The sequence below is a fragment of the Pocillopora damicornis genome, chromosome 9 (assembly GCF_964200805.1).
Source record: "Pocillopora damicornis chromosome 9, jaPocDami1.2, whole genome shotgun sequence".
Taxonomy (NCBI): Eukaryota; Metazoa; Cnidaria; class Anthozoa; order Scleractinia; family Pocilloporidae; genus Pocillopora; species Pocillopora damicornis.
In genome coordinates, this window is record NC_142678.1 from 21433637 (window position 1) to 21448311 (window position 14675).

Here is a 14675-nt window from a genome sequence, read left to right on the forward strand (position 1 = left end):
ATTGCTTTCTTGATAATATTTATTTGTAATATTAGATGTCAAGTAGATTTTACTTTTTCTTTTTCCATCACATATTGATTGGAAACCTCTCTATTTTACACGAAGAGCGTAAAACTTTAATAACCGCAAACTGTACACAATACAACCGAAATCCTTAAGTTAGAGTTTCAAAAAACGGTTTGAACCGTTGAACAAAGTTTCTCTTGCCATAAGGTAAACTAACGTAAATGTATTAAATAAATATTATTTACAAGCTTTGGGAAACATCTGGATTTAATGTATCCTATAGAGATCGCAGTTCATCTCGGTAAATACTTCAAACATTTTAGATGCAATAAAGCGATGTTCGTAAGAGCTTGACTGTTATTTTCGATATGATATGCTAAATGCAAGAGTTTTAAGTTAGAAAAACAAAACAAAGATTGAAAATGTGCGCAATCAACTGTTGGCATGAGAAACAAATTTTATTCCTCGAATAACGCTGAATAATATGCAAAAGATTGGGGCAACAACTATGTCTGGGCAGCTTTATTAGTAGAGAAACAGCCGAGGAGGTTCTTGAGACCTTGACGATAATTACCGCTGAATATGAAACAGATACAAGGGTTTACAGCGCAGTATGATTGAACCAGAAAAAAGGCAATATGCACAGAGTATTGGAGGGCACAAGATGACATCATGGCGCTGTCTGATGAAAACAAGAATAAGAGGAGAACGATACTGTATGGCAGCCAGCATACTGCAAAAACGAACACGATGGCAACGGACATCTTCAGAACACTTCTTTCTCTCTTCAAGCGCTGTTTTATTGCGTTTACCGAAGGCTCACCTGGAATCTTCTGCGATTTAATTCTTACGGCAATGGAAAAGTAAAGTATGGCAATCAAAACCAAAGGGACATAGAGGAATACAATGATCCCTACCAGAGTGTAGTTTTTAATCCATGAGGACGCTCTAAATTTGTCGTTCAACCCCCGCTGACAAACCAGCCCTTCTGCATACTCGACAACTTTCCACGTAAACAATTGTGGGCAAAAGACTGCCATGGCGACGACCCAAATTACAAGAATGAAGAGCCTGCATCGCTTTGAACTGATCAGTGAGGGACGGAGAGGAAATACCACAGCTACAAATCGATCCACTGCTATCAGAACTAGGCTCTGAATGGACACAACAATGGAGACATCATTAACGAATAACTTTAGTCTACACAACGCTTGGCCAAGTGGACCGCTGATCAGCCAGTGGCTGGCCGTGTTTAACCTTACAAAAAGTGCAGGAAAATGGATAATCGAGAACAACAGATCGGAGATTGCCATGTTTACAATCAAAATGTTGATTGGTGTTCTCGGAGCTTTTTCCTTGTAGACAATAACTCCAATGAGGATATTTCCAGCCAGCGATACAACAAGTAGCAGACAGAGGGCAAAGGTTTCACCAATTCCTGTCGCTGTGGGGTTGAAGCAGCTCGACATGGACTGTGTTCCATTTATGGTTGCTGTCACGTTTGCTGACATATTGCGGTGCCAGGAGATCAGTTTTGTTTTCAGCCAGCAGCTCTACGAAGGCTACTTATATTCTACCAAAGCCGGAAAAACATAGCTTATGTATCGTATCTATCTATATAAATAAAAGGTAATTTAGTGTTAGCCTTCGTCAGAGCGATTGCGAAGGGCTAACGCTCGAAACGTCAGCTTTTTTACCCTTTGCGGTGGCTAATTTACGTTTTCACCATCGCTCTGACGAAGGGCTAACGCTCGAAACGTCAGCTTTTTTTTTCTATTATTGAAATTATCATTGTTTCTATTGACGAAATGACGAGAAAAAGGCTCCAGAAATATCCCAGCAACAGATGTTTACTGATGATGATCATGTATTAAAACAAGCCAATCAATCAAATGACAATATTCTACACCGACATTTTAATTAAGGACTCATTTTTAATCACGTTGTCATCGAAAGTTTAATCCAGCCTGGAACTTACTCAGTAGGCTCGTTACTCAGTTGATTGGTTGGAGGTTTTTCAAGTACATTTTACGGCTTTTCACGAAGTTATAATGAAAGGGAAGGGCTCAGGACAATTTTTATGTTAAGTGGGGAGTTTTCTTTTTCCACGAGGAGAATTTGTACGTCGCTGAACAGAATTTTACAGCTGCTGAAGCTGGCGAAAAAATAGTCAAATAAAGCATCCAGTACTATGCTCGAGGAGATAAAACAGCCGAGCAGATCGTGTAAAGGATTGATACTGAAGAGTTCCTCTTCCAGCTTTCCATGTGAACGACAAGTTATTCTATGAAAAAAAGAAAACATGAAGTAAATAGATAAATGCTTATATTGCCGATTTTCGCACTTAATGAATAACGATTCACAGCTCGAAGAGAATAAGTGGGCGTTAAAGCTAACAACAATATTGTTTAATGATCTGTACTCCGTCGGTATGTCAATTAGGCATTCCTTATCTCATCAATACCATCTAAGAAATGGGTCGGAAAGTTTCAGAAAACTTAGGTGATCGTCGCCGAACAGAATTACTCAGCTGCTGAAGTCGGTGGGAGAAAGCCAGATAAAGCCTCCGCTCTGCCTGAGGGGGGAGGACAGTTGGTTTACTTGCACGTGATCACACCGTATAAATGATATTTACAGCGCCTTTATCATCAAGCTTCTCATTCAGTAAATAAGTTATCAAATTCGAGATCGTTTTTGCGCAGAAGAAAAAGAATAAATAAAACAAAGGCAGATCCAGGACATTTTGACAGGGAGATCGAAAATAACTTCAGACCTTCATATTCCGCGCTCCCATGCTTTAGAGCATCGGACGGCGGAATCCGATGGTGTGAGGTTCGATTCCTCATGGGGACTCCGAATGTTTTCTTTGTCGCACGCTCGTGACAAGACGAAAAACATCTTTTTCTATTTCCTTACCGAGCTCAAAACTTACCGTCTCTCATATTCTATTTACAAATAATGATAATGTATTGAAAGGCAATCAACACAATAGGCATATAGTAAAGTGCTTTTATATTTGCCACGACGTAGTTTAAGAATTCAGAAGTATCTCTGAAGACATTTTCCCAGTGAGGCTCACACTCTATCACTGCTGTGGGATACTGAACAAGTTCATTGGCGATAAAGAAAGGGGACTAGATGGCCATGGCGATAATCCAAGTACCCAGGATGAACAAGGAACACCGCTTTGAGTTGACGAACGGAGAATGGAAGGGATATACCACAGCACCAAATCGATCTACTGCTATTAGAACCAGGCTCTGAATTGATATAGCAGCGGAGACTTCCGAGAGAAAGACACCAACTTACACAAGACGGAAGCTCCAATTTGTTTTGTTTTGTTGTTGCTCTCTTTGGTCGAGGGAAAGAAACCACTGTTTTTCTCGTGTAAATATTACCCTCGCAAAATAAAATTGTCTCTACATTGCAGCCGGTTTGCAAGGGGCATGGATCTTTGAATGTCCGCATCATATGACTTTGTACTGCGTGTCGTTTTTGATCCATTTTATCATTCATAACGACCAGTCTTTTCACAGGCTAAGAAAATCTACGATGGAAAATTTTGGAGAATTTGTTATCTTACATGCACTAGTTGAATTTGCGTCTGTCTAAAAAAACCACAAAGTTAAGGGAAACGAAATTTTTTCCGAAATAGGCTAGTAGCTGCCAGCTGTTAAAACTGATATTCCATAATCATGGCGCTATTTGCATTAAACGGCGTCTTGAATATTCTCCTAATTGGTACAAGCCGTAACCGGCGATAATTTGAAGTCGTTTTGCTCGTCAATTTACGGAGTTATGTGTGATGAACTTATTTCAAGACGATTGCTAAACGTCAAAATTCTTGACGCTTCGGAACGTAGAGATCAATAAATGTCAAGTGAATCCAGTTTTATTACCGTCGTTGTCACCAATTGGAATTTGGAAAAACTTAGAAGAACATTACAGGGATCAGGAGAAAAAATTTTCATCTAGAAACATTTATCAAAGTAAACCTACTGAAAAAGATCTTGGTTGAAATGTGATGTTTTGAGGCAACACGATCTCCTCCCTGAAAGAAGAATTATCATAACTTCTCAAATGTGCCAAAATGAAGTACTTATCATTCAACATTGAGATGACCATGAGGCCAGCGGTAGACTGGAGCTACTAAGGTAGCGCAAGTCACAAAATGCAAATTGGCGGCGAAGCCAGGTTTACGATTAAAAAGTTAATGGGTTTTTTCAGGGATTTCGTCTTGTAGACAACTATTGCAATAAAACCATTTCCAACCAACGAAACAACAAGTTGCAAACAGAATACCACAGTGATTCCAACCCTTCCGGCTTCTTGACTAAAGCACGTCGTCTCATTCATAGTTGTAGTAACTATTGCCGACCTTCTCAGAACTGTGAGATAGGTTTTATCTTCAGCCAGTAGGTATCTGGAGGCTACCAATACTCTATTTAAAGAAAGCACATGTAATTATACTCATCTATCATACGTATATACGCATCTCTAACTATTGATATTCTTATATCCATATTTACGTCATTTTTTATAAATTTATCAAACAGATTCCTTGTTTCCACGCGTTTGTTTAGAAATAAATAAAAAATAACGTCAACATGTGGCATTAAACTAAATGGAGTGTTAGAAAAGTTCCCTTTTTTTTCACCTTATTTTCCATTTTTTCAGGTTTCACACTGAACCGACAAATATGGTATTTAAACTGATACGAGTTTTGATTACTGAGGTTAAATCGGCTTAATTAATCTATTCTTCTTTCGATTTTATCATATTTTTATTCTTTTTGTAATACGTCTTGATCGAAAGACTCTCATTATCGAGTAATGTTTTCAAAGTATTTACTCTGATCCTGCTTTACTTAATTTTTTTCTGTTGAAAACGTTCCGGCCTAAAGTCGTTAATGTAATTGAATTTGTGCCTCTGTGCCTTGTCCGCAATTTTGGTCTGTATGCAATTTGTAGCCTACAACTTCTCTACAACTCAAAACAAGTGTAAACTTATGAAATGTTCATAATGAATTGACTGTAAAACATTTACTTGCTTGAGTATCAAGCAGTTGTCCAATGTTCGTAGCGGTGTGAAAGATGTTTTAATCTCCTTTATAGTAACACGATCTGAGGGAAAATAAATTTTGTAGATAATTGTGCATCGAAATAAATACGGAACATATCAAGCCTAGTGTAAGGCACATTTAAAAAGTACTCAGTGCCGTTTCTTGAACAAATTATGTGAAACTTAAAAAAAAACCAATGAAAACTATATCACATTTCATTTATCGCCCAAAACTGTGTAGTGGCAAAAGAGATCTCCTACCTCGTTGCATAACTTTCTTTGCTGGATTGTTTGGTGTTAACTAGCTTGGGCAACTCCAGCAAACGGGAGACAACAAGAATCTGTTCAGGAAATGTATTTCTGTCTCTGTTCTCACGAATTCAGCTCGAAGTACACGCTCTTAAATATCCTACGATAGGCATGTTTGGGCATACGGGTCAACTGACCTTGGCGGAGTAAACATATTTTTAGAATGCTAACTAAAACAATCTCACAAGACATTCAAAATTAACAACAAATTACTAAAAAACAACCAATCTTTGAGAACTAAAACGTAAACAACACTCCCCGTTGAAGACTTATAGCATGGTCAAGGGCAAACCCAAACACGACTAGCGATGACGATTATCGTGGGAGAATTAAGCCCTCCTACAACGGTCGGGACAAGTCACTCAAAAGGCAAAGATAAGTGTGTGGTCTTGCAGCACATGACAAACCAAAGCTCACAAGACTGGCATAAGATTTCGAGATAACCTAATTAACAGGCATAACTGAACAATCCCCAACCACTCCTAATTTTAGTTGTTTCCAAACACTCCTCGTTTTAGCTGTTCCCAAACACTCCTGATTTTGGTTGTTCCAAAACACTCCTAATTTTAGTTGCTCATAACATCTTGTTACAATATCTCAGTGGGGAGGTAGTTCTGGCGGTTGACGATTGTTTCATTTTTGCGGTTTTGACGGTTAGGGGTTTAATTTTAAGGCTTTTGACGGTTCAATTTTAGGGTCTAAACGGTTGACGGTTACTAAAAAGGTATCCTATCAGTTTCCATCAATTCTGAACCTTTTATTTTTTTTAATAGGAGTCAAATTTTATTAAGACCTGTTCAATTATTGAAAATAAGCAAGTTTGGTCCGAGTGCCATGTACTAAACTACTTACTCACTTTGCTTGAGGCGTACACAGGAATAATGGCCCTGGGTCATTGAAGAAGATCCCTTGACAAATGAATGCTGGCTGCTTGCTAAGTAATATAGCTCAACGCGAGGCCTGATGTGAATGTGAATCTGATATTAAATGAATTTTGACAAGCTGGTCTTAGAATCCTCACTTATGAGAAAAAAGTTGTTTTAAAATAGAGAAATTAAGCGTGTCGTTAAAGGCAAATAATATTGCTAACAATAACTATTGAACGTTTAGCTGTCTGTTTAAGCTGTTTACACTTGGAAATGAAAAAAAAAAAAAAAAAACTCACACCAGCCATTTTTTCCCAATTTTATTAAAAACATTTTGGGGATTATAGAAAACATGGGTCAAATCAGAGCCCTTTTTTCCCATCCCCGTTGCCTTAAACGACCGCATGTACTCATAAATCTTCCCCTGCTGACTTGAACCTCGCGTGTTAACTTGAACCCCTGGATTTCCATCAAACATTTACAGAAATTTTATCTCCGAACCCTCGATAACTCGAGCCTCCCGCTAACTCGGAGTAATTTTCAATAATTTTGCGTTCCGTTTTCATTCGACTTCTCTGTAATTGAATTGGATTAAAATGTATCCTGTATAAGACGAAAAACAGTAAACACCGTCTTTCCCTCATTCCCGAGCCCTTGTTTTTAATTTCCGTTAACTCGAACTCCAGGTAACTCAGTGGAACCTTCTTCAATTCTCTTTCAAGGTTCAAGTTATCGAGAGTCGATTGCATTTATTTTTCGTTTTGGATTTCATTTCGATCTAACTTTTGCTCATTTCCTCTCTAACTGATCGGAAACTCTTTATTTACAGGTTGTAAGGGAACATACACTGTAGAACCGGAAAACATACAGCAGAGTTCAAACAACGGTTTGAACCAATGAACTAAGTTTGACTTGCCATAATGTAAATTGTAAATAGGATTTAAGTGAGTTAGTTCTCAAAGCCGACATTTCGATTCATGATAATGGTAAGAATAGCGATGATCCAAGTGAAAAAGATGAGGAACCGACACAGCTTTGAACTGATCAGTTGGGGACGGAGGAAAAAATATACAGCTCCAAATCGATTGAATGCTATTAAAACTAGGCTCTCAATAGACACACTAAAGCAGATATATGAGACTCACGAGAGTCAGACAGCTTTGCTACCCTCTACACGGTTTCCATTATGAGCCCAAGCAACTTCGACATGCGCAGTAAAATGTGCAGATGCTTTTTAGGCCCTCTCCCTGTTATGAGGCTCATAAGAGTCAGACAAGTTCTGAGCCTGCACTTTGCTTACGGTCATATATACTTTTAGTTACAGTCCTCATCATTAGGTCGCCCTCTTCTTCTCCAAGGTTTGTCCCTCCCTTGTTTTTTCATGTGAAATTGACCTCCTAATGGACTCTGTAACATTTACTCTCAATGCAAAGAGATATGACTAAAGGTTTTTAAAGTTAACTCAGCACTCGTTAGAATTCAGGAAGAGAGGCAATTTTTGATCCATTAGGGTTTTTTTTCCCCAAAACTCTAATTCTCCATAAAAAGGAATGACCGTGATGACAAATAATCTGAAGCTAAAGCAGAAGCAGAACTAGTTTCCATTGCTTTCTTGATAATATTTATTTGTAATATTAGATATCAAGTAGATTTTACTTTTTCTTTTTCCATCTCATATTGATTGGAAACCTCTCTATTTTACAGGAAGAGTGTAAAACTTTAATAACCGCAAACTGTACACAATACAACCGAAATCCTTAAGTTAGAGTTCAAAAGACGGTTTGAACCGTTGAACAAAGTTTCTCTTGCCATAAGGTAAACTAACGTAAATGTATTAAATAAATATTATTTACAAGTTTTGGGAAACTGAACTGGATTTAATGTATCCTATAGAGATCGCAGTTCATCTCGGTAAATACTTCAAACATTTTAGATGCAATAAAGCGATGTTCGTAAGAGCTTGACTGTTATTTTCGATATGATATGCTAAATGCAAGAGTTTTAAGTTAGAAAAACAAAAGCAAAGATTGAAAATGTGCGCAATCAACTGTTGGCATGAGAAACAAATTTTATTCCTCGAATAACGCTGAATAATATGCAAACGATTGGGGCAACAACTATGTCTGGGCAACTTTATTAGTAGAGAAACAGCCGAGGAGGTTCTTAAGACCCTGACGATAATTACCGCTGAATATGAAACAGACACAAGGGTTTACAGCGCAGTATGATCAAGCCAGAAAAAAGGCAATATGTGCAGGGTATTGGAAGGCACAAGATGACATCATGGCGCTGTCTGATGAAAACAAGAATAAGAGGAAAACGATACTGAATGGCAGCCAGCATACTGCAAAAACGAACACGATGGCAACGGACATCTTCAGAACACTTCTTTCTCTCTTCAAGCGCTGTTTTCTTGCGTTTACTGAAGGCTCACCTGGAATCTGCTGCGATTTAATTCTTACAGCAATGGAAAAGTAAAGTATGGCAATCAAAACCAAAGGGACATAGAGGAATACAATGATCATTACCAGAGTGTAGTTTTAAATCGATGAGGACTCTCTAAGTTTGTCATTCCACTCCCGCTGACAAATCAGCCCTTCTGGATTCTCGACAACTTTCCACACAAGCAATTGTGGGCAACAGACTGCCATGGCGACGACCCAAATTACGAGAATGAAGAGCCTGCATCGCTTTGAACTGATCAGTGAGGGACGGAGAGGAAATACCACAGCTACAAATCGATCCACTGCTATCAGAACTAGGCTCTGAATGGACACAGCAATGGAGACATCAGTAGAGAAGTTCCTCAGTTTACAAAACGCTTGGCCAAGGGGACCGCTGAGCGGCCAGTGGCTGGCTGTGTTTAACCTTACAAAAAATAGAGGAAAACGGATAATCGGGTACAACAGATCGGAAATTGCCATGTTTACAATCAAAATGTTGATTGGTGTTCTCAGAGCTTTTTCCTTGTAGACAATAATTCCAATGAGGATATTTCCAGCCAGCGACACAACAAATAGCAGACAGTAGGCAAAAGTTTCACCAATTCTTGTCGCTGTGGGATTGAAGCAGCTCGACATGGACTGTGTTCCATTCATGGTTGCTGTCACGTTTGCTGACATATTGCAGTGCCAGGAGATCAGTTTTGTTTTCAGCCAGCAGCTCTACGACGGCCACTTATATTCTACCAAAGCAGGAAAAAACATAGCTTATGACCATATCTATCTATATAAATAAAACATGCTTAATTATAAAACATGCCTGGAAATTTAAGAAAATCGGCAGTCTATACCCGAAACTTCCCCCAACGGATAACCAGAGTGGAGTTTAATAGCTTTTGTTCGGAGTTATATTATCGAGATACTTTTCCAATTCAGAGTATGGTTAGAGAAAAAAGGACCATTTTCGGAAGTTCTAAGTTATTCCTATTATTAAAATTATTATTGTTACTATTGACAAAATGATGAGAAAAAGACCCCAGCAACATCCCAGCATGATGATCACGTATTGAAGCAAGCGAAATAATCTAATGACAATGTTCTACACCCACATTTTTATTAAGTATTCATTTTTATTAAGGATTCATTTTTAATTATGTTGTCATCGAAAGTTTAATCCAGCCTGGAACTTACTCAGTAGGCTCGTTACTCAATTGACTGGTTGGAGGTTTTTCAAGTAAATTTTACGGATTTTCACGAAGTTGTAATGAAAGGGAAGAGCTCAGGACAATTTTTATGTCAAGTGGGGAGTTTTCTTTTGCCACGAAGAGAATTTGTACGTCGCTGAACAGAATTTTACAGCTGCTGAAGCTGGTGGAAAAAAATAGGCAAATAAAGCATCCAGCACTATGCTCGAGGAGATAAAACAGCCGAGCAGATCGTGTAAAGGATTGGTACTGAAGAGTTCCTCTTCCAGCTTTCCATGTGAACGACAATTTTTTCTATGAAAAAAAGAAAGAAAAAGATGAAGTAAATCGATAAATGCTCATATTGCCTATTTTTGCACTTAATGAATAACGATTCACAGCTCGAAGAGAATAAGTGGGCGTTAAAGCTAACAACAATATTGTTTAATGTTCTGTGCTCCGTCGATATGTCAATTAGGCATTCCTTCTCTCATCAATACCATCTAAGAAATGGGTCGGAAAGTTTCAGAAAATTTGCGTGATCGTCGCCGAACAGAATTACTCAGCTGCTGAAGTCGGTAGAAGGAGGCCAGATAAAGCCTCCGCTATGCCTGAGGGGGGAGGACAGCTGGTTCACTTGCACGTGATCACACCGTATAAATGATATTCACAGCGCCTTTATCATCAAGCTTCTCATTCAGTGAATAAGTTATTTAATTCGAGATCGTTTTTGCGCAGAAGAAAAAGAATAAATAAAACAAAGGCAGATCCAGGACATTTTGACAGGGAGATCGAAAATAACTTCAGACCTTCATATTCCGCGCTTCCATGCTTTAGAGCATCGGACGGCGGAATCCGATGGTGTGAGGTTCGATTCCTCATGGGGACTCCGAATGTTTTCTTGGTCCCACGCTCGTGACAAGACGAAAAACATCTTTCTCTATTTCCTTACCGAGCTCAAAACTTACCGTCTCTCATATCCTATTTACAAATAATGATAATGTATTGAAAGGCAATCAACACCATAGGCATATAGTAAAGTGCTTTTATATTTGCCACGACGTAGTCTAAGAATTCAGAAGACATTTCCCCAGTGAGGCTCACACTCTATCACTGCTGTGGGATACTGAACAAGTTCATTGGCGATAAAGAAAGGGGACTGGATGGCCATGGCGATAATCCAAGTACCCAGGATGAACAAGGAACACTGCTTTGAGTTGACGAACGGAGAATGGAAGGGATATACCACAGCACCAAATCGATCTACTGCTATTAGAACCAGGCTCTATAGCAGCGGAGACTTCCGAGAGAAAGACACCAACTTACACAGGACGGAAGCTCCAATTTGTTTTGTTTTGTTTTTGCTCTCTTTGGTCGAGGGAAAGAAACCACTGTTTTTCTCGTGTAAATATTACCCACGCAAAATAAAACTGTCTCTACATTGCAGCCGGTTTGCAAGGGGCATGGATCTTTGAATATCCGCATCATATGACTTTGTACTGCGTGTCGTTTTTATTCCATTTTATCATTCATAACGACCAATCTTTTCACAGGCTAAGAAAATCTACGATGGAAAATTTTGGAGAATTTGTTATCTTACATGCACTAGTTGAATTTGCATCTGTCTAAAAAAACCACAAAGTTAAGGGAAACGAAATTTTGTCCGAAATAGGCTAGTAGCTGTCAGCTGTTAAAACTGATATTCCATAATCATGGTGCTATTTGCATTAAACGGCGTCTTGAATATTCTCCCAATTGGTACAAGCCGTTACCGGCGATAATTTGAAGTTATTTTGCTCGTCAATTTACTTTGCGGAGTTATCTGTGATGAACTTATTTCAAGACGATTGTTAAACATTAAACTTCTTGACGCTTCGGAACGTAGAGATCAATAAATGTCAAGTGAATCCAGTTTTATTACCGTCGTTGTTAACAACTGGAATTTGGAAAAACTTAGAAGAACATTACAGGGATCAGTAGAAAAAATTTTCATCATTTTCATCAGTGTAAGCCTACCGAAAAAGATCTTGGTTGAAATGTGATGTTTTGAGGCAACACGATCTCCTCCCTGAATGAAGAATTATCATAACTTTTCAAATGTACCAAAATGAAGTAATTATCATTCAACATTGAGATGACCGTGAGGCCAGCGGTAGACTGGAGCTGCTAAGGTAGCGCGAGTCACAAAATGCAAAATGGCGGCGAAGAAGGCGTCAGATGAGACATAGCCACGTTTACAATTAAAAAGTTAATGGGTTTTCTCAGGGATTTCGTCTTGTAGACAACTATTGCGATAAAACTATTTCCAACCAACGAAACAACAAGCTGCAAACAGAATACCACGGTGATTCCAACCCCTCCGGCTTCTTGACTAAAGCACCTCGTTTCATTCATAGTTGCAGTAACTATTGGCAACCTTCTCAGAACTGTGAGATAGGTTTTCTCTTCAGCCAGTAGGTATCTGGAGGCTACCAATACTCTATTTAAAGAAAGCACATGTAATTATACTCATCTATCATACGTATATACGCATCTCTAACTGCTGATCTTCCTATAACCATATTTATGTCATTTTTTATAAATTTATCAAACAGATTCCTTGTTTCCACGCGTTTGTTTAGAAATAAATAAAAAATAACGTCAACATGTGGCATTAAACTAAATTGAGAGTTAGAAAAGTTCCCTTTTTTTCACCTTATTTTCCATTTTTTCAGGTTTCACACTGAACCGACAAATATGGTATTTAAACTGATACGAGTTTTGATTACTGAGGTTAAATACTTAATCCATTCTTCTTTCGATTTTATCATATTTTTATTCTTTTTGTAATACGTCTTGATCGAAAGACTCTCATTATCGAGTAATGTTTTCAAAGTATTTACTCTGATCCTACTTTATTTTATTTTTTTCTGTTGAAAACGTTCCGGCCTAAAGTCGTTGATGTAATTGAATTAGTGCCTTTGTGCCAAATTACTCAAAAACAACCAATCTTTGAGAACTAAAACTTCAACAAAACTCCCCGTTGAAGACTTATAGCAAGGTCAAGGGCAAACCCAAACACGACTAACGATGACGATTATCGTGGGAGAATTAAGCCCTCCTACAACGGTCAGGACAAATCACTCAAAAGGTAAAGATAAGTGTGTGGTCTTGCAGCACATAACAAACCAAGGCTCACAAGACTGGCATAAAGATTTCGAGATAAACTAATTAACAGGCAAAACTGAAAAACCCCCAAACACTCCTAATTTTAGTTGTTCCCAAACACTCCTCATTTCAGCTGTTCCCAAACACTCCTAATTTTAGTTGTTCCCAAACACTCCTCATTTCAGCTGTTCCCAAACACTCCTAATTTGGTTGTTCCAAAACACTCCTAATTTTAGTTACTCATAACATCTTGTGACAGTATCTCAATGGGGAGGTAGTTCTGGCGGTTGACGATTGTTTCATTTTTGCGGTTTTGACGGTTAGGGGTTAAATTTTAAGGCTTTTGACGGTTCAATTTTAGGGTCTGAACGGTTGACGGTTATTAAGAAGGTATCCTATCAGTTTACATCAATCTGGACCCTCTTATTTTTTAATAGGAGTCAAATTTTTATTAAGACCTATACAATAATTCAAAATAAACAAGTTTGGTCCGAGTGCCATGTACTAAACTACTTACTCAATCTGCTTGAGGCGTACACAGGAATAATGGCCCTGGGTCATTGAAGAAGATCCCTCGACAAATAAATGTGGCTACTTGCTAAGTAATATAGCTCAACGCGAAGGCTGATGTGAAAGTAAATCTGATATTGAATGAATTTTGACAGCTGGTCTCAGAATCCTAGCTTATGAGAATGTAAGTTGTTTTAAAATAGAGAAATTAAGCGTGTCGTTAACGGCAAATAATATTGCTAACAGTAACTATTGAACGTTCAGCTGTCTGTTTAAGCTGTTTACACTTGGAAATGAAAAAAAAGAAAAAAAAAAACTCACACCAGCCATTGTTTCCCAATTTTATTAAAAATATTTTGGGGGATTATAGAAAACATGGGTCAAATCAGAGCCCTTTTTTCCCATCCCCATTGCCTTAAACGACTGCATGTACTCATAAATTTTCCCCTGCTGACTTGAACCTCGCGTGTTAACTTGAACCAAAACCGATTTCCCCTGGATTTCCTTTAAACATTTACAGAAATTTTATCTCCGGTTACTCGAACCCTCGATAACTCGAGCCTCCCGCTAACTCGGAGTAATTTTCAACAATTTTGCGTTCCGTTTTCATTCGACTTCTCTGTAACTGAATTGGATTAAAATGTATACTGTGTAAGACGAAAAACAGTAAACACCGTTTTTCCCTCATTCTCGAGCCCTTGTTTTCAATTCCCGTTAACTCGAACTCCCGGTAATTCAGTGGAACCTTCTTCAATTCTCCTTAAAGGTTCAAGTTATCGGGAGTCGATTGCATTTATTTTTCGTATTGGGTTTCATTTCGATCTAACTTTTGCTCATTTCCTCTCTAACTGATCGGAAACTCTTTATTTACAGGTGGTAAGGGAATAAACACTGTAGAACCGGAAAACAAGCAGCAGAGTTCAAATAACGGTTTGAACCAATGAAATAAGTTTGACTTGCCATAATGTAAATTGTAAATAGGATTTAAGTAAGTTAGTTCTCAAAGCAGACAATTCAATTCATGATTATTTCTAAGTTTCGTGAAATAATTGGACCTAATAGGTCTGAGGGAAATCCGGTTTATCTCAGTGACGTAATTTTTCATTCTGCACGGTTCAGTTGAAAATAAACAGACCTCCCCCCCAAAAAAA

The 14675-nt window shown here is 38.3% G+C and overlaps 1 protein-coding gene and 1 pseudogene across 1 annotated transcript in view; both read right to left on the reverse strand.

Annotated features, from left to right (window-relative positions):
• Window positions 1-2057, reverse strand: part of LOC149040622 (QRFP-like peptide receptor) — a 2062-nt gene extending 5 nt beyond the window's left edge. Inside the window, exon 1 of the mRNA XM_089181453.1 lies at window positions 1-2057. This exon is cut by the window's left edge and continues 5 nt beyond it. Within this exon, the coding sequence (XP_089037579.1) occupies window positions 513-1517 (1005 nt within the window). The 5' untranslated portion in view covers window positions 1518-2057 and the 3' untranslated portion in view covers window positions 1-512.
• Window positions 2058-7846: 5789 nt separating this feature from the next.
• Window positions 7847-9411, reverse strand: LOC149040623 (QRFP-like peptide receptor; annotated as a pseudogene).
• Between the last annotated feature and the right edge of the window lie 5264 nt (window positions 9412-14675).